We start from the raw sequence: 25,196 nt of genomic DNA on the forward strand, positions 1-25,196 counted from the left end.
TTTTTAAAGGCTCTAGAAGACTTTAGTATGGTGAAGGAGGGAGATAAAATATTGGTGGGTCTCTCCGGAAGTACCCCGTCTCTGTGTCTGCTTCACATTCTTCAGCAATACGCTGAAATTAGAAGTCTCAACATAACTATTGGAGCCTGTACTTTAGGTAGTTCGGAAATTGATCCCAGACTTCTCATGCTCTACCTTCGAGACTTGGGTATCAACTACATATTTGATCAAAAAGGTAGAGAAATTCATTTTTCTTAATTTCCCGAAATTAATTTTCATGTTATTCTTCTAAACAGAATCTAAGGAAATAACTTCCAAATTGTGCAGTACAGCACTGAAATTCAAGTACAACGTTGTCGCCTTGGCTAGCACATTGGATACCCTGGCTGAGGAATTCCTTGTTTCGCTCCTCACAAAGGGGCAGCTAAATACATTTGAGATTAATCCCACATCTGGGTGAGTTTTGACTTCATTCTCTGAATTATTCATAAATTAAAAAAAAAAATCTTTTTACTGGTTTAAACAGAGATGGAGCAATTCGGATCATTCAACCATTAATTTACGTTCGAGAACGATTTTTGGATGATTTCGCATCAATGGAGAATTTTCCCACACGCACTTGTTCTCGACCATTGAATGCCTCAAACAGTATCTTGAAAGTTCAAGAGCTCATAAATCCAAGTGTCTACGATAACATCAAGTCTGCTATCAGGCCCATTCTCTTATCGAGGTTTGTTGATAATAGTTTATTTAATTTTTGCATTACAGACACTGCCTGAAAATAATTAAAAATTCTTTTGCTAACTTTTTGGAAAAAGTTATAGAATGGGAAATTTTCTAAGGGAAAGACCTACAAAATACTTTGTTCTATTTCTTGGCAAAATATAGGATTTTTTGAGTTTTTGTTAAGCTCTTTTCTGACTTTATTAGCCGCACGTTCCCCTATTTTTTTATCTCTTTTTTACAAAATTTTTATAGGTGATTAATACTTATTTAAAAAATTTTAATTCTTTATTAAAAATACATGGATTTTATTGAAAATCCGTTTGGTTTAAGCTTCTAGGAAAGCTCATAGCTTCAGCACAATCTCCTAAAGTTTTTTAAGACATTCGATTCAAATTGGAAATAAATGAATATTTCTTCAAAATAAATTACGGCAGTGAAGCTAAATAAAAAATAAACGTGCATAATAAATGAAAACAAACAATAATTTAATTTTTTTTTGTAATTTTGCAGGGCATCTGGCTCTCGGAATGTAGCAGCTGATCAAAGTTCCAAAATCGCGTAAATTGCGATAAAGTCGCGTTTCTTTTGTTGCCCTCCCCCCCTTCCCTAAATTATATTACCCATGATTAAGTTAATACCCAAAATGAAGATATATTTATCAGAAAAATCAGAGTTTTATTTTGCAAAAGGAAAATGTTATAAAATGTGCGGAATTTGTAGGAGATGGACTTATTAAATGAGTGACCGTCTGTGAAGAAAGATGAAATTGAGTTTTATTCTTGTGCTAATTGGGGGTGTTTTGGGGGTGGCCTGTGATGATATCCTTGAGGATTCCCGGCTGACGACAACGGAGCTGCTGCGGAAGTATGGGTACCCAGCTGAGACGCACATCGTGACAACTAACGATGGGTACATGTTGGAATTGCATCGGATCCCCAATCCAGGGGGTCAGGTGGCTTTCCTCATGCACGGAATGCTCAGCTCGTCGGCGGATTGGATCCTGATGGGACCAAATGTGGGCCTTGGGTATATGTTGCACGATTTGGGCTACGACGTGTGGATGGGCAATGCACGAGGGAATCGCTATTCACGGCGTCATACGAATCTGAATCCCAATTTGTCTGCTTTCTGGGCTTTCTCCTGGCACGAGATTGGTGTTAGTGATCTCCCGGCCAATATTGACTACATCGTTCAGCATACGGGTCGGAGTCAAATTCACTACATTGGACACTCCCAGGGGACAACGGTTTTCTGGGTAATGGCATCAGAAGTTCCGCAGTACAACAGTCGAATCCTCTCAATGCAGGCTCTTGCTCCAGCTGCCTATATGCATCACACACGTAGCCCCTATGTCAATGGGTTGGTAATGTGGTTGACTTCCACTACGATGGCTTTGCAGGTCATGGGAGTGCATGACTTTGCACCTACGGATCAGATGAATCGTGTTGGGGGCCAGGATCAATGCCGCGATGGAGCTCCTACGCAGTCAATGTGCTACAATGAGATCTTCCTCCTAGCAGGATATAATTCAGCTGAACTGAACACAGTGAGTTAATCTTTTGAATCCCTTTTTTTATTGTTAATTAAGGGGGGTCTCTTGGGACAGGTGTTAGAATTCACAAATTTTTAATGTTTTCAATTATCTTGGGGTTTTTCTTAAACTTGGTTTTCTGATGTTGATTACATTTTTAGGCTAATTAATGAAGTGTAAGAAAATCACTTTTCGCCATCTTGAGATTTTCCTCAAAACACTGTGGTAGGTTTTTCTCAGGATCTACTGGATAGATTTTGATGGGGTAAAGAGCAAATGAAAGAAGAAATACCAATGAACAATGTACCAGAATAGATTTTGGAATTTCGACTTTGAAGCTGAGAAAAGTAGAAAAATATTCTTGTGCACTTTTCATAGCTTCTGAATGGAAATTTAAAAATTCGTTCCGGTACATTGTTCGTTGATACTTCCTCTTCCATTTGCTTTTTATCCCATCAAAATCCATCCAGTAGATCCTGAGAAAAACTTACCTTTGTGTTTTGTCAAAAATCTCAAGATGGCGGAAAGTGCTTTTCTTACTCTTCAATTATAAGTCTTTAAATGTGACCTACACTCGAAAACCAAGTTTAAGAAAAATAAAATCATTATTTTTCACTAGCTCTCAAAAGAGACCCTCCTTAATCTTGATTTAAATTTTTAATTCATAATTTGTGTTTTAAGCTTGAACTTTGTGATCTTTGTATTAATCTGTGACCTACGACAATCTAAAAAAAATCAGTGTTAAAGTGTTCAAACCGATCAGTATCTTAAGATTTTCTTTCAATTGAAAACAAAAAATAAAATTTATTAATTAATCATAAATTAATTATTGAACTCCAGATAAAATTAATTTTGAAATAATTCCAGACAATGCTGCCAGTTATCAACGGCCATTCCCCAGCTGGTGCATCAACGCGTCAAATGATTCACTTCGGTCAGGTAACACGACACCGCATCTTCCGGCAGTACGATCACGGCCCAGCAATGAACCAGATCATCTATGGACAACTAGTTCCTCCTCTGTACAACCTGCACCTTATCTCATCTCCCGTCTTCCTCTACCACAGCTTCAATGATTGGCTTGCAGCCCCCGAGGATGTTGATCTGCTGCATCGACGCCTACCGAATGTGCGGGTGAAGCATTTGGTTTCAATGATGGAATTCAATCATTTGGACTTTGTCTGGGCAATCAATCAAAGGACACTCCTCCATGAGCACGTAATCCGGAATATGCGTGCAATGGAGAATTGATTTATGGTGCAGCTAAAGTCATTTTGTATTGTTCATTCTGTGCAAACCACTCGGCGCTCTCTTGCGCTGTTTTACGCCAATAAACTGCAAGTTCTTGATAACTCGGTCCGTGTCCACCAAGATTTGCCGGGAGGTTCTCATTGTTCTTCGGTAGTCCTTTAGTTACGAAAACTCTTTCCTTTAGCTTTGCACTCATGAAGCTCCTGAAGATATTGAGGACAACATTCACATGTGCCGGAGCATTGACGAACTCCAATCTACGAGCTCTGCATGGGTAGGTCTCCCAGCAGGCAACAGTTCGTTTTATTAGGGTCGGTTTCAGCTGTAGGGCATGCCCGAGAGTTACTCCAGTCATGTCCAGGACGGCAGATACGCCGAAGATTGAGATACTTTCATCTGCTCTAATGGCCAAATCAATGAGCATTTTGCAGACTTTGAAAACATTATTCTGCGTATGTTTGCGCGGGTTGTGGGCTCCTGTGCGAATAACAACAACCAGGCGATTGTGCTCATCACGTTCCCGCAGTGGGAAACATACACCAATCTTCAGTAATTCATCCAATTCGGGATGAAAGGGATTTCTGTTTGTGAACCATTCAGATCTTTCAGCTCTCATGCGATAATATCTGAAAACATAAAATGGAAATAATTTAAAAATATTTTTTTTTCTTTAGTATTATCTGGGTTAACAAACAACATAGGGGAGAATGGGGTCATGAGAAACACAATCTATTTTTCAAAGATCTTTTTATAGATTATTTTGCCAATATAAAAATCTTTTAGAAAATATATTTAAATTGAATATTTTGTGGAAAAAATTGAGTTATTAGAAAAATCTTTTTTTTTTTTAATAACTTTCCTTTGACGAAAGAAAAACAATTTTTTGCTTCTGTAAGAAAAATTGCTTTGAAAATTTCTTATGATTATGTATGCTCTATATGAAAATCTTCTCTTATTCACAAACAGAGAGGAAAGGCAAAAATTATTTAATTAACCCAAATTGTCCAACACCCTCCCACCTTCCGTTGCTCTTCATTTTATCACAATAATTTACTTAATTAATTGAATATTAAAAAAAAAAAGTTTGTTATTGCCCTCATATTTTTTTATGGGATTAATAAAATTTAAATTATGCTTCAATTCACAAAAAGAGCTATGTACTTACATACCACATAACCCACACACGCATATATACATAAATACAACATAAACACTCACCTCTTAATTTTATCTTTGGCTTTGTCGACATTAAACTTCGCACCACGTAAGAAATACAACAAGTGCACTGCATCTCTCTCAACATTCAGCTCCGGGTTCTCACTAATCCACGTAGAGAGTTCACCCAAAGAGGTTTCACGCGTGCTTTGGGTCTCATTTAATTGGGCTTCAGCAAATATGTAGGATTCCGATGGTAGCGAGCAAGTGTAGTCCATTTTGTACGTACGACGAGCTGCAAACTGACGTTGCAACACCAAAACACTGACTAAGGCGGTCACGGAGAGTGTGTCGAGGGGTCCCCGCGCGATAAGACCTCCCCACCGTATTTGGAAGGCAGTGGCGCGTAAGAAGAGCAAACAACACTGCTGGCTATCAGACACAAAGAATGAGCATGATGCGAGAGATCAGTGCTCTTGTTAATAAAGAAAGTCCGATTATTATGTCATTGCGTTTCAATTGCTTTCTGTTTTGCTCTCAGTCGCTTTATTAGGAATTCTTATCTTGCATTTGATAATGGAGGTCATGGGAAAACAAAGCAAGAAGCTCAATAATAAATTCCAATAAAATTGTAGACACTTTTTTTTGTAACTGGCCTCAAGTTTGAATTAAAGAAAAAAATAAGACAAAGATTAAATTATCTGGTTTTTGGGTAATTGTGTGAGTCACGTTGTAATTGAATAAAACTCCTTGGTGGGCTTCCTCCTGCATTATGAATAATCGAGCTATAAATTTCTCGTCTTATCAGGGAAAGGTGATAATTTTATGTTGCTACTATGTACGTAACATTATGTTCATATATTTAATTTGCAGTGTTGGGCTGTGACATGTAGATTGTAAATAATTTTATTATTTTCTAGTTAGAATTTGCAATAATTACTGATGTATATTTTGAGATTGAGAAAAGTAGATAGCAGAAAAGTTCTAGATAACGAAAACTCTAGGAATGACTTATAGAAAAAAAAATTCTTGCCCTACATTAATCTTATAAAATTATGTAAAATAGGTATGTAGATACTTAATGTTATTTTCAAAACTAAGCTGACACCCTTAGCTAAGTTTTCCTTAGAAAATTCTTTTAAGGCTGGTTTTGCTCAAATTTTTCTTTATTAATTTTTAATTTAAAAATAAAGATATAGGTATCTGTTTTAGAATAAAAGGCTCCGAATTGTTTAATTTGAAGATCTAGGTTAAGAACTTCCTGGCAAATTTTTTTTATGATTTATTCAAAATATTTACCTCATGAATAAAATAAAGAATTAAAATAACATAAAGTGTTTTCTTTGATTTTCTAAGACGTATTCTTATTAAATGTTTAAACAGCCCAAAGCCACATCTACGTTTTCCATTTTTTTTAATTAATTTTAAAAAGAAACTATTTTTTTCCACACCTCACATTAACGTAGAAAAGTAAAGAATAAAAAAATTCAACACAACACTTTCACATCCATATAAAATTAACCCATATATTTAATCAATTTAGGTCTTGGTACATGGTTCTTTAGTGATATTCACGGTTCTAACATTTTTTGACTTGGTTTTAGAATTATTTTTGAGGTCGTGAAGTCAAGATGGTTGGACGAAAATTTGTTGAAGTGTTCACACTCTGGTTTTTCTCAATTTTCCCTTTAACCCATCAAATATTAAGACCTCATCATCCAGTTCGTATTTATTTATTCATTTTTTCTGGCTTAAAAATGTGAATGAGGATTAAAGTTGAATACTTGCAGGCTACTTACTTAAAACCACTTAACTACACTTTGGATGAATTTGACATTATCACAGCCGATGGATACATACTGCAGCTTTTCCATGTACGCAGCATAAATGGAACACAGGAGGGTCCTGTGGTTTATCTCCAGCACGGTTTAATGAGCTCCTGCACGGATTTCTGCGTAACGGGTAATAAATCTCTGGTGGTGAGTCTGATGGAGTCAAACTTTGATGTTTGGATGGGAAATACCAGAGGAAGTTTCTATTCGAATAGGCATATTAGCCCATCGGTGACTAGTAGGAAATTTTGGAAGTTTAGTTGGCACGAAATTGGATTCTACGATATTCCGGCCTTTATAAATTTCATTCTTGATTACACTAAACAACCCAATCTCCACTACATTGGCCATTCGCAGGGCTCCACGGTTTTCTTCGTTATGACTAGTTTGCTGCCCCATTTCAATGATAAAGTCAAATCAATGCAAGCACTCGCTCCTGCGGTCTTCATGTCCAACGTAAAGAGTCCTTTGATAAGGATTCTAGCACGATTTGTCAATGTGCTCACATTAACGTGGGATGTCTTTCAGCTAGAACAAGTCGTAGCTGGAGATAATCTCTTCAACAAAATCGCAAAAGTCTTGTGCCAAGCAAATGATTTTTCATTGGAAATATGTTCGAATATTATGTGTTTCCTGGGTGGGTGCAATGTTGACCGCATAAGTGAGCCAATTATTCCTCTTGTTCTCAAACTCAGCCCAGCTCCAGCATCAGTCTATCAGATCTTCCATTTTGCCCAGGAAATGAATTCTAAGCGATTCTGCCAGTATGATTACGGGAAGAAGAAGAATTTGCAAATGTATGGCGATACTAGGCCACCAAGTTACAATTTAACTAACGTGAAGGTTCCTGTTACATTATACGTAGGGGCCAATGATTTACTAATTTCCATTAAGGATGTCGAAACTTTGGGGGCAAATTTGAGTGGTTTGGAAGAAATTATTGTAGTTCCTAATAAAAATTTTGGCCATATGGATTTCTGCTGGGGCGGAGAGGCTCGTAATTTAGTTTACAAATCCCTCATAAATTCCATAAGGAAACATAGTGTTTAACCCAAGAATACACCTTTTGTAGCATAACACGTTTTTATTTTATTTTAACGTAACAGTTCATGCTCATTGACATTATGGTAATTTTTTTTATACAATCTGAACACAAATGAATCATTTATTTGAGAGATTCAGGAATAGATAGATTTTTCTCTTATGTGGGGATTAATAAACAATGTGAACATTAAATTTTCAGAAAATTTAGATTTTATCTAATAAGAATGAAATAACTAGAACTCTTATTTGAAAATTATTGTCTCTGAGATATACTTTTTTTTTCTTCCATTTTTTTTTTAAATTCATAAAATACAAGACATTGACATAAACATTACTAGAGAGAGTACATAATAATTAGGCTGACTGAAAATGGAGAAATTTTTCTTACATTCACTCTCATATAGCTTTTAACGGAGCACAATTTTTTTTATTTAACTTTCGGGATTGGGGAGCTTTCTTTTAAGGGTTACGGACGTTTTACGCCCTTAGGGCTTATACTTCTATTTTTGGAAGAGTTCAATTTCCATGATGGTGTATGTATGTGTACAAAGGGTAGGTATATGTATATGGAAAGTATGTAGTTACAGGAGAATTTTCTTTTGGGGCTGTAAGAATGGGTGTTTGTTCAAGTAAAGAGCGAATTTGGTAACCCTGACTTTTGCAAAATTAATGGACAAGTCTCCCGCCAAGTTTGGAGTTTTAACAAAATCTTAATTAATTGTTTTAACCAAATTGCAATGAATTAAAAAAATAATTGACTCTATCACTCTTAAGGTATATAAAGGAAAATTGTCATATTCTTGCGGTTGAGTTTTTCTTTTTCTTTTAAATATTTTAGATGAGGTTTCTGTCATTAAGTATGTATACACAACATTGATAACAATATATGTATGTAATTGATACTATATAATTGAACAGTTTTCTTTTTTTTCTCAATATTTGCTAATTTTTAATTCATGTATAAGGTTTTCTTTTTTGCTTACACTCTGAGTAACTATACAGTTTCTTCTCTTCTCCTTTCAAAATCTCTTTTGCTCAATATTTTCTCATTGGATTACTTTGCCAGGATATGACAACGAAATTTTCTATTTCTCAGGCACCGCACATAATATTTTATTTTTGATGTTTCCATCACAATTATTCTTCTTTTTAATTTTCTTTTTGGAAATTTCTTTTTTTCGATGTACTGTATGTAAAATACGTAAATATATTAATCAATAATTTTTAGTACCTTCAGCTTAATTGAATGTTACTTTTGCGACTTTAGGAAACCCTAATTTTTCCAATTTTATTTGCTTTTTTATACACAAAAGAAAATACCTTCCAAAATGAGAAATTTTTATGCTGTGGAAAACTAAAAGGAAAATTTATTGGAGTATTTTTTAATTGAACGTTTTTTTTTTTGCATTGTAATGACTAATATGTTTATTTACTGTTGTTTGGATTATGGTATTGTGTTGCGCAATTTTCTTTTTTTTAAATATTATTGTGAATCTCATTTTATTTACAGCCTATGTATATTTTGTTATATATTTATATATTTCAACAAAATCTATAATTTGTTAAATAAATGTAAAATAAATTCAGAACATGATTATATTTAACGTATAGAATTTTAATTAATTAGTAACACGTCATACTGACTTTGGAAGAAAATGTAGCAGCTATTTGAAAGAGAAATTTTCTTTTTTCGTTTTTTTTTAAAGTTTGTGCTCTTGAAGAAAAATAAGAAAATAAAGTTTTTCTGTTGGTACATTGGTGTCTTGCATTTTTTTTTTATATTTTTAATTATGGGATCAAACTTTGAAGGTATACTGGGAAGCTTTTTCCCAGAACTAATTTTTATTTTCCAACAAGTTTTTCCAAGAAAAAAATACGATATTGCGAGCCACCAATGTATTTTGTAAAAAAAAAAACAAATAAACATTTTAATTGGTGAACATAAATCAACTCTGTTTTTCAGGTTACAGTCAGATATACTCTTTCCACTCATTATTATTAATAGGTAAGAAGAGTATATCCCATGCGACGTTAACCAATACCTGACTGTAATATTTTTGTAATTAAAAGGAAAATCATTTTCATTTCTGGATAAATTTGATAAATTCTCTGAAAACTAAAAGTAATATTTTTTTACGAGTTTTCTAGCTAAAATGGAATGTCTACTCTTTAGAGTTTTAAAGCATTTTGCAAGATTAGCATTTTGCATAAGTTTCAGTGTAAGTTTTTTTTTCTTTTAGTTGTTTCTTTTAAAGTTAACAATTTTTTTGGAAATCAGAATAAATACATTATAATTTAGCTAAGAAGGAGGACAAAGATGGGATGTTTTTGAGGTATAAATTTGACCTACACTCTCACTACAACATTATTTATAAAAATGTTTTTTTATCTTTCGCAAAAAAATAGTAAAACAATTATTTTTTTCCTGTTTGGTTCGTTTCTATGTGAATGTTATTGCAACAATTCTAAGTTTTTTTTTTAATTTTTTTTACATTCTCCAGGAGGTCTCTTATATTTATACTTTACATTTATAATCACTGTCTTAGACCGCCGTAAAGTGAGATTTTTTTTTCATTTTTTTTTTTCAAAAATAAAACTTAAACTCATTTTTGCAATAAATTAGATCCGTTGCTGTAGGAAAGATTTCACTTATTGCAATTTCATATAATGTGGGAAATGTTAACGCGAATTTTTTATAGTCCCTCTCTCATTACATTGCGGTTTAGGGATTAATATTTTATAGGATAATAACATAATCATAAAACATTTATTTTAATAGGTATGCCTTTCTTTTAGTTTTCCTTTCATAATTTTTTTTTTAAATAAAAAAGGCTAAAGCATTTATTTTACAATCACAAAAAAATATATAATGCTGCCTTAGTAATTGCCTTATGAATGCAGGAAAAAAGAGATTTTTTAAAAATGTTTTGTCATGTTAAATATTAGAAAAGAATGGAATTAGTCATGCTAGTACTTACTTGCACATTCGGGTGGGTTAAGCTGTCCGAAAACATTCAATTCATATAGGGATGCGAGGGTGATGAAAATCAAGTACCAAACCATGAGAACAATACCCAAGCGTTTGTCCAGTTTCCAGCCATTGAGATGAGTTGCAACAAGTAGGAATATTACCGTGGATAGAAGCGATAGTGTCGAGTAAGCCAGGCCTAAAAGGAAAAAAGAAGAAAGAGCGTTCAAATCAATTTAATTTTAAACCCGTTTTTAAAAAATCAAGTCGGTTAAGGTAGTTAGTTAAGGCATCTCACCTTTGGATATAACATTGACGTGTGATCCGGGTTTGATGATAGCCGTCTGGATGAACCATGGTAAACCGAGACATATAAGAATGTCGAACACATTTGAACCAATTGCATTGGACACAGCCATATCGCCATAACCTTCCTTGATGACGGCTATTGAGCTAAGGGCATCCGGTACGGATACACCAGCTGCAACAAATGTGAGTCCCATCACTGTATCCGGTATACCGAGCGTTGCACCAATTATGGTAATCATCCAGACCATAAAGTAGGAGTAGAATGATATCCAAATCATGGATATTAGGAAGGTGAATGGATACCAATTTCGATATTTCTCCAATCGGCAATCGGGCATGGTTAGGCGGCACATGTAGTGGATGGGAAACACAATGCCCCATGCTATTAGGGCTGGTGTTCCTCCAGTCGTTGGTTTTTCCAGTGGGTTTATCGGTTCAGTGTTCTTTGGCTCAGCTGATTTGTAGTAGCTGGTGATCTGTTGAGTTTGCGCTACATTCCCTACATTTGCACCACCTTCGGCACCTATATTCGTTTCCTGCATATTCTGTAAGTTAATTGCTATATTAATTCCAATTTAATGTAATTAATTACATTTATTACACATCGTGGATGAGCTGTCGGGGAAAATCAATAAGAGGGATGAAAATATCATTGGGGAATCAATTAATAATGTAGAGAGGTAATTTATTTAAAAGGGCAACTTGACAAAAAAAAAGTCATAATTGGAAAATTAAATTATAATCTTGGAATTCAGTTCAATTAATTTGCTAATTTTATCTTTGATGTTTTACCTGCTCTGCACCGTCGCGGTTGTATCCATAATTCTGTTGGCCTTCGCCTTGTTCCCATGTACTGTTTGGATCCCAAGAATTGGCACTTTGTTGTCCAGCATCATCCCAGCCTCCGGTTGTCGTTGTTGCTGCAGTCCCATACGTACCACCACCGCCCGTTGATTCTTCACCCCATGCCGCATTTGGATCCCAACTAGCATTAGCATCATATATATGGGATTGCTCATCGGGCTTCGGTTGCTCCTGCGGCTCCTGCGAGAGATTCGTCACTGCCTGGGCATTTTGCGTGTATGTGGGATCTGAGATATTTTTGTATGTAACAAGGGCAGATTGCTCTTCGCGCGTTGGAAGTTTAATTGGAAGTTTCCATGTTTGCGCCCAACGTTCAAGGGCCGTATTGAAGTGTAGTGCAATGCAGTAGAAGACGTAGAATATCAGCATTATCAGTGCTTCAACCCATGAGATGACATCATTGAAAATTATAATGAGCATCACGAGAATTGAGACGGAATAGAAGAAGCAATCTCGAACGAGGGGCCACCAGTTTAGTTGGCACACTGTGCCTGAGCAAAGAGCACAAACGGATATAACGAACATGATATTGAAGACTGCAGATCCTATTACTCCGCTAACACCAATGTCATCCTTTGCGAAGAAGACACCAATAACAACGGTGGCCAGTTCCGGAGCTGAACTACCAGCCGCCATAAATGTGGCGCCAGCAACATCTGGTGATAGTTTAAGTTCTGCAAAGAAATAAATTTATTATTATCACTCCCATGCCATTTGCCCAGCTATGGCTGGTTCATTTAATTATTTAGCGGTTGTGGTAAGAAATCAATAGAATTGAAAATTATTTCAAAGATTTTGAGGCATTTTCAGCTTACCCAGGTTGCCCTAAGGAGACGATTTAAAATAATTGATTTAAAGCATTTCATAGCTTCAATTTTCATAAGATTAGCATTATGATAAAAGAATTGAATTGAATATAACTAAAAAAATAAATAAAATTTAAGCCAAGCAAGATCGTCTTCCCGTGAAAGTTTTAGAGCAGCCCCTTTAGAAGGAAGCTAATCCTTTCAGCATGATGACTCACCTTCACAAATCCTATCTAAGCTGGAGACGAAGTAATCATCACACACGATGGCGAGTCCCAAGAAGGTAAAAATTGCCACGATGACGTGAATAACAAGTCCACCATGTTTCCTAGCATTGGGCCCCATAAGCGGCTGTGGGAATTGCTCAATAGCCGGCGGGGTGCAATTCGTGCGTTTCGGTCTCCAAGTTGGGTGAGCATGATGGTGCGTGATGTGCGGTGTCTCACGGGTTGTTAGCTCAACCATGTCACTCTCCTTGGGCGAAATTACCACACAAGTTGCAACACATGATTCAGGGTATTGTCGGATAAAGTTAAAAGGGAGAAAAAAGCTCTTACCTCTTTGCTAGTTGTGTAGAAGTCAGTGTTGAATGTGGGATTGGGTGACATATTGAGTTCGATTTGTGGACTTGTTTGGTCTTCATTGATTTCCTCCTCGGTGGATGACTTAATTTTTGCAGAGTACACATACAGGCATGAGTAGATCAAGAACAATATCCCAATATGCAAGATTCGGCCGCGACGTACTTGCCTCATGGCTTTTTGCTGCGAAAAGGTTTTTTTTTTCACAAATAATATGATTAAATAAAAAGCGAGGGACCTTTAGAACGCAAAGGGAACCTTCAATGAAATTCGAGAGCTATTACACAGTCGCGACGAAGTTGTAAAAAAAAGGTAGGTATAGGTATGAGAATTATATATTTATACAGTATGGTCTTTTCAATATGTCTAGGTAATTACGGAAGGTCGTTCATTATCACAAATCATTACTAACATCCCATCGGTTTGGAGCACAATAGAACAATTTGAGGCTTTAGTTATTTGGCTGTTAAGTAATTTTATTGCTTAATTTTCTGACTATCGTGAAAAAAAGTAATGCCTTCCGCCGCCAAAGTTGTAATTTTGTCCTATTTTCCTTTTGACAGAAAACCCTCACACTATGTGAACGTACATACTTAGAATTCAAAATATTGATTTTCCTTATATGCCATATACTAAACACTCATAATAATACATTCTTTGCTCTCTGTACATAAGAAATACCATAATTTTTACTAATGCTCAAATGTAATGAAAATTTCTAATTGACTGGAAGGAGTTTGTATATGGAAAAACCACTTCATACATTATATAGTCCTTTTTCTCTTTTTCAACCTTTCCTATGTGTGCTTTCACCCCCGCAGGGAAAACCAGCTTCATATAATAATATCGTTACTTTACCTTTAAATTTTTGGTTAAATTTGCAAGCAAATCTCCGATGTTGTGAACTCTTTAATCTCACTTTTTGACCTTTCGCACGGAGGGTTTTGTGGGTGCAAAAATCAAACTTTTACACTAACAATCTATACACAACATTTTGCAATGATTTTCCATCACATGCGAATTATTTATTTGTCCTCAAATACACGGCCTATCCCACGAAAGGATACCACCACTCCTGGGGATACCACTCACAGTGGGTACGATTAATCCCCCAAAATTACACTACTTGCTCACCACAATTGCAATTTGAATGAAGGTGACAGATTCGAAATTCAATGAAAGTGCAACTGAGTTGTGTGTGGTGCGGAAAGGAATATAATGGAGGCTACACATCATGCAAGCAACTGCGCAGAATCCGAACATGGTAAAAAAAAGCTCCATAATTCCCTCAACAGCACCCACAATCTTCGAAAACTTTTACACCGCGCTTATACCTACCATGAGTAATTCTCATGAAATAAAAATCCATTTGCTTCGTTTTTTTCTTCTTCTGCAAAATAGGGAGCTTTTAAAATCAACAACAGGAAAAAAATATTGCAACGAATGTACCTACATAGTATTTGCAGTGACGCAGTTCATTTCCTGCATTTCCGACCAACCACTCTCTGGAAATTCCAGGAATAGATTTTGGCCTTCAATTTCCGCGAGCATTTAGCTATAAAGCCCTATACTGTATACAAACATTAAATTATAATGACATCGTGAGTCAAATAATAGGAATTGATTCCATTTTGATAATTTATGGCTTCTCCAAATTCCAAAAGTTCTTAATTATTGACTTTAAGGACTATATTTATCGTGTTTAGGTATGTTTAATATTATGTAATTTAATCTCCTCACTTATAGACATACTATTTAGTCTATGATATGGAGTAGAGATGAATGAATAATTATGGACTAGAGATAGACTCAATTCTTGATTTAGGGAATTTTATTTGAAATTTGAAATTTTTTCAATTATTTATTCTGGAAGAAAAACGGAAAAGCTGGAAATTTTTGCTCAAAATATTTATTTTTTTATATTCAAAATAAAGGGTAAAATTCACTAATCAGACAGTCTTAGGATTTTCTAAATTTTCTTTAAAAGTTCTTTAATTTTCCTAAGTACAATTTAGATTTCTTAAATTTTCTTGAGAAAAACTTAAAATTTTTGAAGTATATTTTAAGTGAAACTTAGGATTTTTTAAATTAGGCTCTATCGGGCGAAATATTTTTTTTTCGATGATTTGTACAAATTTAGAATTTAGATATTTCTGGAAAATATGATTTTGAACCTATTCAGCCTGACTCAAGAAATCTTAAGTTTCGATTATGAAAACTTAAAAAAAAATTATATTTTTCTTAAAAACTTGTGATATTCTTAAGAAAAATGACAATCTTAAGAAAACTTAGGTCTTTCTTAAAGAATCTTAAGTCTGTCTTATTAGTGAATTTCACCATAATTAGGATATTTTTTAGAGTAGCCAGAAATAGTAGTAGGGCTGTTATTCCTTTTGGGTTCTTGTATAGGTAGATCAAGTATCTTTCAAAAAATTTGAAACACTTTATGTTGGAACGGTAATAAAATAAATAAATAAAATTTATGTTGGAATACAATACCTGAGGCCAAACCTGATGATCTCCATCCATTAAATAGAAATTAAAAATAAAAAAAAGAAGAGAAACAACTTTTAAAATAACTTAGGTATTTATTACTATTATTGTTCAACCATTCAGCATATGAATAGATCTCTGAGGATACTTTTCTAATAGAGCGCTACGTTCAATATATTGATTATTTTTATTTGTGAGTACATTTATGTCATAATGTTTTTTTTTCTTGTTTTTCTTGTCATTATTAGTGGATCTGTTGTGTTTCAAAAAAGATATTTTTTTTATTTCTTTAAAGCATTTTCCTATTGAAGAAATGAAAAACAAAATTCTTAGAGCTTTCAATCATTTTGCAAATTGCAAAAAGGACACCCTTATTTGCGCATCCCTTCCATTTGAGATTCTCACTAAATTTCTCCATTTTTATTATTAATAATTTTTCCTAATATATTCGTAAATAAAAGTGTTTTATGCGTTTAAAATTTTATTTATCCTTGATATGTTATTTCACTGGGAAGACTAGACGATATGTATTTGCCCTTTATGGGGGTTCTACGTTCTATATAAGATTTTTTCATTTCAATTGCTTTAGAGTTTCAAGAAGTGTGTGTATGTGGAAAACCTTCGAAAAACGAGAAGAAAATTTCAAAGATTATGCAATATAGATTATATTTTGTAACATTTTATAGAAAGAAAAATTATTGGAAATTAGACTGTTTTTTTTCTGGAGGGGGATGGGGAGGGAGAAACTAGACTGAATGGTATATTTTTTGTTAGATAAAACTTTCATTAGAACACATTATCAAATATTGATTTTCATTTCCATTAAAAACTTGATTGATTTATCGAGTTTTATACTTTTTTTTTTTGAGTTACATTTTACGATCTTACTACATATATGTTTATGGTTTTTAGATTCATTCTTCTGTTTTTTTTTCATGACAATTATTAAGCACATTTTTTTTATTAACTCTAGAATTAAAAACCTTTTATACGACAAAAGATGTTTTGTTGCTTGGAAAACAATACTGCAATTTATTAATGAAAGCTTGTTAAAAAAAAAAAAGAATTAAGAAAGAAAACAATAAAACAGTCTTTTAAAGGGGAAATGGGATTAGAAATCTCTTTCCTATTTGAAAAATATTTAAATTCTCATTATTACTATTATTTTTTTCTTTATAATAATTGCACCAACAACGTTTCAAAAGCTATCAGCGGAAAATTGTGTTCATACAAATATTTTCTAAGTTTCATCAAGTGCAAATTTTTGACGTGATATTCAAAAACTCCAAAAACACAAATATCAGCCAAATAAATTCTACAGATCAGTCTTCAATCCAGACTATAATTAATACAAAAAAAGAATGTATGTATGTATATTTTTTTACTATCTCAAAACACAAAGTTCTTTCTTTCTTATTGCACTGTTTGACATTCGTTTTTGTAGTTGGAATGTCATTCAGAATGCACCTCAATATAACTTTAAAACTGCTTCTGTATATCCTTTGAGTTTCTTTTTTTTTTTTCATTTTAGACCTATTCCTCTGTTTTACTAATTTTTTTTACACAATCTTAGAGTAATTATACTTATCTTAAGCATATACTCAACGAAATAATTATACTTTTACATGTTTTACACATGCGTGAAACCCCTTCATATTTTTTTATTCTCTTAAAATTTTATAAATAACTATTGCTTAGAGCCATACATTGTGAAATTTTCTTCTAACATTTATATGGAAATAATGGCAACATGATGATTTTCTATTCATTGCTAAACTTTGCGTTTCACCCCTTTGATATTTTTTTGTTCTCCAAATTAAAAGAAAGTTCATGTAGAACAGTAAGAAATTCCTTATAGAAAGTAAATGTTTAAACTTCTTTTTCAATTAACAAATATTTTTTCTTGCTAAATGTGATTCTAATTAATTTATTTTTACAAAAACCACAAAGCTCAGCAATGAATATATGCTCAAATAAACTTGTACACAATTTATTAATCTACAACGTAAACTTCAAGCTCAATTTGATGGACTTGGACAATTCATAAGCATTATAAATTCCAATTTTTTCTTCCAATTTCATAATAATTTTTTTCTTCATCTAAATACATACACATTATACATCAAATTTACAAAACTTATTCAGTTAGATTTTTTTTTCATTTATCTTCTTCCACAAATATTACAAATTGCACATATTAATTTTTTTTTCAATACGTCCAACGCAATTTCCTCCCTTTACAAAAATATAATATTTGGCGTTTACTAGTATTAATGTGAAAGTATAGCTATTTCATTGTAATTTATGCTTAATTGTTGCATATTGTCAAATAGTGATTCATTTAAAACTATGAGTTTTCATTCTAATGTACTCCCCTTATGTGCTAAAACTTGTTTTCTCTTGGTAAGCTCTCTAATGCTTTAAATGTGCACAAAATATGTGATTTATTCTCTATATATTTTTTGTTCTTTATAATTTGCATCTTCTAGTCAAAAGGAATAATATTGGATTTTGAATATTCTTTTTTTCTTTTGTTTTTGTTATATTCTAAGTGCATTTTAATATATTCAAGCCATTAAGGATGACAATTAAAATGAGCATCAATTGGATTCAAGCTAAATGGATTTTGGATGTAAAGTTGTCAATATAATGGGGAAAATACTGAAGAGTTATTTTATATTAATGCTGGTTTTTTTTGTTAGTTGGGAAAAAAAGGAAACCTCATAAATATTTAATAACAAGTTAAATGTGAAATTTTTCTTTTTTTAAAAATTACAGCGTAAAAATACGCCAATAGGAGATTTTATTGGAAAGTAATCTCACACTTTTTGTATAATATTTATTATATTTTCTTTTGTATAAAAATTCGAAAATACTTGTAAGACTTCAATATGTTTTTTTTCTTTCATATGTAATAAAAGTCACTGAATAAAATTCAAAAGATACAAGTTTTATTTATTTTTTTTTAAGTTCAATATTTACTTAAATATGAATAAAGCTGATATGTATTCATTAAAAATTTCTTTCTTGCATTAAACTGCATAAGATTAGAAAAGAAAACCAAAAAAAAGATTTTTTTCTTTTGCGTTAAAGGCTCAATTTAATGTATACTATACCAATAAAATTTCCTGAAATTCATTTGCAATCTGAGACGGAGAATCAATCAAATTTAAAAACAGAAATAATGCTGTATTAGAGATGTTATATATGTATAAGTTTTGCCATTCAATACATCCGACAAGGTTGAGAATGTCTCAATATCTCTCTTTTACTTTTATTTTTCTTTAATGAAATTTTGAGCTTATCTTGTCATCTTTCTCCACCGTACCATATCGTACAACTCTATGTATTGCCTATATGAAGAATTTATATACACATTGCCATCAACTATGTATACATATATATAATATGTCATCCAAAGAATAAAAACTAACTCATTTTATTTGCTATACGCCATTTTATCCAAGTTAACTTCAATGAGACCTCTTTTCAAGAGAATTTATTCTTTCTGAATAACTATTATTTTAATATTAAAAATATTTATTTTTTCATTATTGCAAAATCTCCAATATGTTTTTCTTTTTTTTTTTTTTTTAAATATTCCTCAGATGAATTTGGAATGTGTGTCATCCCAATGAGAGATATACAGACAACAACGGATCATGTCAAAATATGCTAAAATTGATTCTATACAGTATATAAATCAGGGTTCATTTACAATGAAGAACACTGCTTAATATTACATATAACTGATTATGCTTACAAATTACTCTCAACAGATTGTACAGTGTTTGCCATGTCATAAAATGTGGTAAATATTCGTGTGTAGTTTCAGTATGGTGGGCAGAATTGTGAGGGATGGCAATAGAAAAAGTAAACCCATATGGAAATTGATGGTGTGCGATGATCCACTGATGTCTGGCATGATAACTTGCATTTCGGCCATTTTAAATATGCTAAGAAGTCTATCGGATGACAATTCTGTGTATTGTGTATTTATATGATGGCTAATTGCTTCAAGAATGGACTTGCACTGAGCCTGAAAAATAAATTAATAGAAAATTATTTAATTCTAGAATTTATTTATATTATACAATAAATATCGAGTATTGTAAAACCGATAAGCCTTTATGTAGCTTATGATAAAATTTCTTTGATAAAATTATATCCCTATTAAACTAAAATTTTCAAAAATATTTATTTAATTCACACACATATCTCCAAAATAGATAATTAAAAAATAATAACAAAAATAATTTAATTTGGTTTATATAGTACAGGTTGTATCAAAAATTTAAATTTAAAATTGATAATGTTCTACATGAAGAACCATTTGATATTATTTAAATTTATATTATGTAGCCAACATGAATGCTAATTGATAATATCCACATATAAAATCAGAGAGGGGGTGGATTGTTAAAAAACAATTAATAACCTTTAAATAGATTTAAATGTTTATGTATCTCTTAATTCAAAAAATTGCCTACATACATTTATATGTACTGATCTAATGTATATCTCTTTTAAACGCTTCTAATTTAATTTTTAATTAATTTTTAGCTTGTCGGTTTTATTGGAAAAAAAACTTCTCACACTACAGCGTATTTGTAAAACATATCAAATTGATTTCACAGCATCCCATAAACTTTTAATTAATAAATATTTTACTATACACTATAAAAATTAACTAATTAGAACTTTATTTATTTAATGGCTTTTTTGTGTGCAGATTAAAAAGTTAAACTAATGTAGATTTTATTCGAATTTAACTAAATAAATTGGTTAAAAATTGAACAATAGAAATTTTAAATGGAGATGAAAATTATGTTATTAGTTGAAAAATCCACCAGGAAAATCTTGAAAATAAAGCAACTTCCCTTAAAAGATTTCTTTCTTACATCGCCCAAAAATGGGTCATATTCTTTCCTGGTTAAAAATTAATAGGCCCTTGAACCGTCAATTTGTCTTTGTAAAATGTCATTGGCGTCATTGCAAAGGTTGGTCGTCATAAGATTTTGTCTCGACCTCATGTGAGCTACATTTTTGATTTAATGCATAAATAATAGGAATTTATCATCTTCACCATTACCTAAGTTTTGAGGATTTTATTTTTCTTACGATAAGAATAAGTCTTCTGTAAATCTTAGGGAGCTTTTGCTAAAACTTTCAGATAGGTAATATTGTTTCTCATATTATTTTATAAATTTGACCTATTCCACTCCCATCTCCTTTAATTAATAAATATTTTAGCACCTCCCTCATATCCTATATCCACCCCTATTTTTTTGAGCGAGGGAGAATGAGAAAGAAACAAAGTATATATAAAGTAATTTTTGCAAACCTTTTCTCTTCGTAAAAGTTCAAGAGGATTCACTTTTGGATCGTGCGGAAGTCTTGCTGATATTATAACATTCTCATCGGTTATATTGAAGAGTGTTAAAGTACACGACGTCTGGAAAAGGAAATGATTAAAGTAATTATGACCCTTTGTAATTGAAAGTGATTTTCCTTTGCTTATGCAATTAAATATTGTGGCAAAGTTGTTATCTATGTACTCACTTGATTATTCACATGTTCCACCATGTACTGCTGTAGGGCCCTGACAGCGTCCTGAATACCAAGATTGGTATGTGGTCTCAGGAGTGCTTCATCAGCTGAGCTGTATCCCAGTAGTAGGAAAACTCCACCTAAATCATAAATCAAAGTTAAATTGGAAAGTGTAAGATTTTAAATTAATTTATTATTTTGCAGTTCTACCTGGTAGAAAGTATTCTCCTGGTGGCGGACGCATGCATATGAAGCGTCCTGAGTAGCACAGGCAACGACCGCGGAAAGCTTGATATGCCGGAGATGCATGACTGTAGTACGCCAGGGCAGTTCGGCATGGCACCAATGGGACACAGAGTGCGTAGCAGGACAATGTTGGATTCTCACCTCCGTCTGAGCAGGTGCAGAGTTCACTGCATTCTGGATCATCAAGCAAGTACAGCTGTAATTAAAAAACATTTAAATTTATTTAACCGAGAGTAGAAAATATTCAATTTGACCGAATTAGGGTTACAACCTCACATTACATTCAGACCCGGAGATTTTACCTACCCCCCCCCCCCAAATTTTTAAATGTCCGTAATACTACAAATTACGTCGATCTCTCGATAGGCAATGAAAATTATTTTTATATAATTTTGTTTAGGTATTTAGAATCTTTTTTTATTTAAAAAATTTGCTGGATTTTTGTTTAAAAGTTTCGCTTTTTCGTGAACTGTTTTTAGTTTTAAGTAAATTGTTAAGTTTGAATTGAAAACTTAAGCCTGAATTCAGAAACAAAATTAAACCAGGTCTATTTCTTTAACCGAATATTAGTTCCTTTAGGTCAGACTTTTAAGACGAATTCGGCGTCAGTTCTAACTGATCTAACATTGAAACCTTAAAAGAATGACCTTAAAAAATTTAAGTATAGTCTACAACAAAGGTATGGCTTAAAAATCTTAGGACTGACCTTAAAAACTTAAACCTAGTTTGAAGAAAACTGTAGTCTAACTTAAAGAAGTTTATTCTGGTTTAGAAAAATTCAGATCTGACTTAAGACGATTTTCCTTTAGCTAAAAAAATCGAAACTTCCTAAATTACAGAGTTTATTCAATTACCGATTTTTTAGTTTTCTGATACTGCCGAAAATTAAAGCAAAAAAACTTAATATCGTGTGACTCCTCTACAAAATATTAGATTTTATGACCAAATAATTCCAATTAAGTTAATTCATTCAACTTACTCTTTTGCTTCTCCCTTCTGGTATTTGTTGATCATTCTGATGTGGCCTTTGCACCAGGCAGTATCCTTCATGGCAAATACGAAAGAAAAAAAATGAAAAGTTAATCGAAAAAAAAAGAGGATTCAATTGCTCATGAAATTTAATAAACGTGACATTTATTGAGTAAATCGAAATGTTTACGAGACATCCTGTTGAATTTGTAGTTGAGAATGAAAGAAAAAAAATAAAACAAAAAAAAAAGCGAGCGGCACTTGGGACTGTCGAATTGGAATAAAATTTTTCGAATAATACGATCAAGACGGGAGACACGTCCCCGTGGCAAGTTTACAAGGAAGCTTTTCTTCTTTTTTTTCCTTGGTACTTTCGTCGCTTAATCCGTATCGTTCATGCACTACTTACTCGTGGGTACGGGCTTTGGTGTTGTAGTTGTGGAAATCGTTGTATCATCCTCTGTCGTTTCACTAGTCAGAAAGACAAATAATTGCTCTTCAGACAAATTGCCATTCTTAACTTCAATCGAGGAATTTAATTCATTTCCATGCTGCTGCATTATTGAGTCTGAGTAGGACTCAGATGCCTCAATGTAGTTCGTCTCAAATGGACCTTCGGTGGGTAAGTACTGCCAAATAAGGAGAAATATTTTTGTAATGTAGATGGTGGGTAAATGGGTGGGGTGGGGTGGGTGGGTTGGAGTAAAGAAAATTGTTCATTATTCATTGTATGTTGTAGAAGAAGAACAAAAAATGATGGGAAAATGTATAAATAGGAGAATTTTGTATTCTCTCTGACAGAAATAGCGATGAATATCCCATTATTGCATTTTAATATGCTGCCATGAAAATTGTGAATGTAGAGCTTACCGAATTGAACGGCGGAATGGGATGAAGTGGAATTTCAACCTCAGTTATGGCAACAAAAGTAGCGACCGTCGTGGATGTTGTTATGCTAGGCATGGTTGGTATTGTCAGCAAGCCCAGCTCAGCTAGGCGCTTCAAGTGAAAGTCCTTTTGCGATTCAACTGCAAAAGTGGCAATAAAAAATCATTGCAACATCTCTCCCCCATCACACACTCCCATCCTGTTCCAATTTTCAAATCTCTGGCAATTGCAATTCAAGAAATATTGCCCATAATATATTAGGCGGCAAGAAGAATAATGTTTCATACCGACACAGGGATTTTGCCACAATAATTTGTGCCATCCAAGACATTCGTATATCTGCTGCAAATCAGCCCCTTGGCAGCTACATGTCGTACGGAGGGATGTCCCGAGAATTCCAAGTAAGGCTGAGCGGCAAATGTTGGCCCTACCGGCGCACTTTCGTGTAACACTATCTATAGCGCACGCCTGTTCGAACTGCTCCAATCGTACTCTGTGCCGATGAGATGAGAAAAAACAAACCACCAAATGCCACTAAATTAGTTTTATGCAAATTAGAATATACATATTCACATCGATTGTTTTCATATCATTAATCTGATACGACTAAAAGCAAACACACCGTGGGTGTACTGTACAGATTTTGGCACAATCAAAAATTTTATCTTCCTAACCATTTAATTTTTTTTATCCTTCTTTTCCTTTTAGAACAATGTTTTCATTTCATTTTTATAAAGTCGCTTTAATTTAGCAAAGTATTGATTTGAAGAAAAGTTGAAATGCGGGAGCTTTGTACCCCAAAAAAAAAAAGAAACGAACAATTCTCTGTAACTTCACGAAGCTTTTGTAGATTAAAAGCTCTTTCAGAAACTTGTTGTGGATATAATAAATTTTTATTTTATATAAAATCACGTAAATAATAAATAATAAAAAAAATGTTTAAGTGAAACTTTTTTGTAGAATTTGTCTAATGTGTAAGATTATGTTCTTTTGTAGGGGGGAGAAGGTGAAAACTTTGTGGGAATATTTTAAACAATTTACAAAATTTAATAAACAATTTTGTACCCCCAGACTAATTAACATGGAAACTATAAAGTGTATTTAGTGAGAGATAAAAGTAGGTAAAGGAGTAAACTTTAGCTCTATTGATTCTTCCATATAATAGCTACCCAAACCAATATATATGTACTTTGGTACGTAAGTTTAAGTTGGAAAGTGAGCTGTGAAGATGTTGATAATTTATTAAATTTGAACGTTTCACATGTTTGACCAACCGTGCAGATGTGCTTAAATTCATGTCTCTTTGAGCACGAAAATATCATCACTTTATTTTGTCAATGGAATCTCAAAAGAATCACCGAAGAAGCCTCCACTCTGTGTGTATGTCCCCTGGCAAACGAACAAATTGTATACACAGAGAGAGAGAGAGAGAGAGAGAGAGACTGTCGCTGTGATAAGAAATTTGTCGCTCGGGAATCATGAAGTGTGCTTTTTCACTGAAAGCTCCCTCATGGGCAAAGAGGAAACGAAGGACTTTTATGTATTCTCAAAGGGGCACAAACGCATACAATGGTGCACATTTTGATAAATTTCAAACCATATATACTCACTTGCATTCATCATCTTCCTTGCATAAATCCACAACAGCATGGCATGTTGGTGGTAATTGATAAATCACACCATTTGTGGTTTGGGTATTTGCATTATCGGGCGGCTTTTGAGCGCAAATTGGGTGCAATTTTTCTTGAGCTGATAGACATATATCCTGTCGACTCGACGGCTTCCTAAATGGGCAAAATTAAACGATAATGTGGACTCATTATATTGAGGCTCCAATTGCACAAATCAAAAAGGCAAACTAAACTATATATGTACGAAATGAAGAGGAGTCACGATAGGGGACTACACTGCACAATTGTACATAGTATACATATATAAATATACGGTATCTATAATATAATGTATCACATTTGAGGTTGTCAA

At 33.1% G+C, this 25,196-nt stretch overlaps 8 protein-coding genes across 17 annotated transcripts in view; 3 read left to right on the forward strand and 5 right to left on the reverse strand.

Moving 5' to 3' along the window:
• The window catches only part of LOC129786407 (uncharacterized), a 26,253-nt gene extending 24,761 nt beyond the window's left edge, over positions 1–1,492 (forward strand). For all 4 annotated transcript variants that reach the window (XM_055821400.1, XM_055821401.1, XM_055821403.1 and 1 more), the window contains 4 exons: positions 10–235; positions 297–456; positions 527–730; positions 1,237–1,492. In XM_055821400.1, the coding sequence (XP_055677375.1) occupies positions 10–235; positions 297–456; positions 527–730; positions 1,237–1,288 (642 nt within the window). In that variant the 3' untranslated portion in view covers positions 1,289–1,492. The remainder of the gene's footprint in view (positions 1–9; positions 236–296; positions 457–526; positions 731–1,236) is intronic.
• The window catches only part of LOC129786413 (calcium-transporting ATPase sarcoplasmic/endoplasmic reticulum type), a 642,650-nt gene that overhangs the window by 480,862 nt on the left and 136,592 nt on the right, over positions 1–25,196 (reverse strand). The gene's annotated exons all lie outside the window — the stretch shown is intronic.
• Positions 1–25,196, reverse strand: part of LOC129786498 (3'(2'),5'-bisphosphate nucleotidase 1) — a 1,077,868-nt gene that overhangs the window by 455,015 nt on the left and 597,657 nt on the right. The gene's annotated exons all lie outside the window — the stretch shown is intronic.
• LOC129786484 (lipase 3-like) lies at positions 1,486–3,630 on the forward strand. Its single transcript, XM_055821560.1, has 2 exons — positions 1,486–2,272; positions 3,125–3,630. The coding sequence occupies exons 1-2, from the start codon at positions 1,487–1,489 to the stop codon at positions 3,506–3,508; spliced, it is 1,170 nt and encodes a 389-aa protein (XP_055677535.1). The 5' UTR covers position 1,486; the 3' UTR covers positions 3,509–3,630.
• On the reverse strand, positions 3,028–5,168 carry LOC129786507 (retinol-binding protein pinta). The gene is made up of 2 exons (XM_055821591.1): positions 4,727–5,168; positions 3,028–4,134 (listed from the first exon to the last, which is right to left on the reverse strand). Exons 1-2 carry the CDS (start codon positions 4,939–4,941, stop codon positions 3,510–3,512), a joined length of 840 nt encoding a protein of 279 aa, XP_055677566.1. The 5' UTR covers positions 4,942–5,168; the 3' UTR covers positions 3,028–3,509.
• Positions 6,427–7,558, forward strand: LOC129786830 (lipase 3-like). The gene has a single exon (XM_055822074.1). The coding sequence runs from the start codon at positions 6,427–6,429 to the stop codon at positions 7,543–7,545; it is 1,119 nt and encodes a 372-aa protein (XP_055678049.1). The 3' UTR covers positions 7,546–7,558.
• Positions 7,581–14,294, reverse strand: LOC129786443 (probable sodium/potassium/calcium exchanger CG1090). Its single transcript, XM_055821483.1, has 7 exons — positions 13,926–14,294; positions 13,044–13,250; positions 12,705–12,960; positions 11,609–12,354; positions 10,806–11,361; positions 10,518–10,706; positions 7,581–10,427 (listed from the first exon to the last, which is right to left on the reverse strand). Exons 2-7 carry the CDS (start codon positions 13,239–13,241, stop codon positions 10,417–10,419), a joined length of 1,956 nt encoding a protein of 651 aa, XP_055677458.1. The 5' UTR covers positions 13,242–13,250; positions 13,926–14,294; the 3' UTR covers positions 7,581–10,416.
• The window catches only part of LOC129786411 (uncharacterized), a 41,614-nt gene continuing 33,031 nt past the window's right edge, over positions 16,614–25,196 (reverse strand). For all 7 annotated transcript variants that reach the window (XM_055821420.1, XM_055821416.1, XM_055821415.1 and 4 more), the window contains 9 exons: positions 24,824–24,997; positions 23,501–23,706; positions 23,196–23,353; positions 22,735–22,954; positions 22,336–22,400; positions 21,321–21,552; positions 21,123–21,250; positions 20,905–21,015; positions 16,614–19,599 (listed from right to left, as the gene is read on the reverse strand). In XM_055821420.1, coding sequence (XP_055677395.1) covers positions 19,360–19,599; positions 20,905–21,015; positions 21,123–21,250; positions 21,321–21,552; positions 22,336–22,400; positions 22,735–22,954; positions 23,196–23,353; positions 23,501–23,706; positions 24,824–24,997 — 1,534 coding nt within the window. In that variant the 3' untranslated portion in view covers positions 16,614–19,359. The remainder of the gene's footprint in view (positions 19,600–20,904; positions 21,016–21,122; positions 21,251–21,320; positions 21,553–22,335; positions 22,401–22,734; positions 22,955–23,195; positions 23,354–23,500; positions 23,707–24,823; positions 24,998–25,196) is intronic.

Source organism: Lutzomyia longipalpis, chromosome 1 (genome assembly GCF_024334085.1).
Source record: "Lutzomyia longipalpis isolate SR_M1_2022 chromosome 1, ASM2433408v1".
Taxonomy (NCBI): Eukaryota; Metazoa; Arthropoda; class Insecta; order Diptera; family Psychodidae; genus Lutzomyia; species Lutzomyia longipalpis.

Bases quoted from the DNA above. Each gene is read 5' to 3' on its own strand.
- LOC129786484 (XM_055821560.1), top strand. From the start codon at position 1,487: ATGAAATTGAGTTTTATTCTTGTGCTAATTGGGGGTGTTTTGGGGGTG. The intron at 2,273-3,124 runs GTGAGTTAATCT...AAATAATTCCAG, and splicing joins ATTCAGCTGAACTGAACACA to ACAATGCTGCCAGTTATCAA.
- LOC129786507 (XM_055821591.1), bottom strand. From the start codon at position 4,941: ATGGACTACACTTGCTCGCTACCATCGGAATCCTACATATTTGCTGAA. The intron at 4,135-4,726 runs GTGAGTGTTTAT...TTATGTTTTCAG, and splicing joins GCCAAAGATAAAATTAAGAG to ATATTATCGCATGAGAGCTG.
- LOC129786830 (XM_055822074.1), top strand. From the start codon at position 6,427: ATGAGGATTAAAGTTGAATACTTGCAGGCTACTTACTTAAAACCACTT.
- LOC129786443 (XM_055821483.1), bottom strand. From the start codon at position 13,241: ATGAGGCAAGTACGTCGCGGCCGAATCTTGCATATTGGGATATTGTTC. The intron at 12,961-13,043 runs GTAAGAGCTTTT...ATTTCGCCCAAG, and splicing joins TCTACACAACTAGCAAAGAG to GAGAGTGACATGGTTGAGCT. The intron at 10,707-10,805 runs GTGAGATGCCTT...TTTTCCTTTTAG, and splicing joins CGTCAATGTTATATCCAAAG to GCCTGGCTTACTCGACACTA.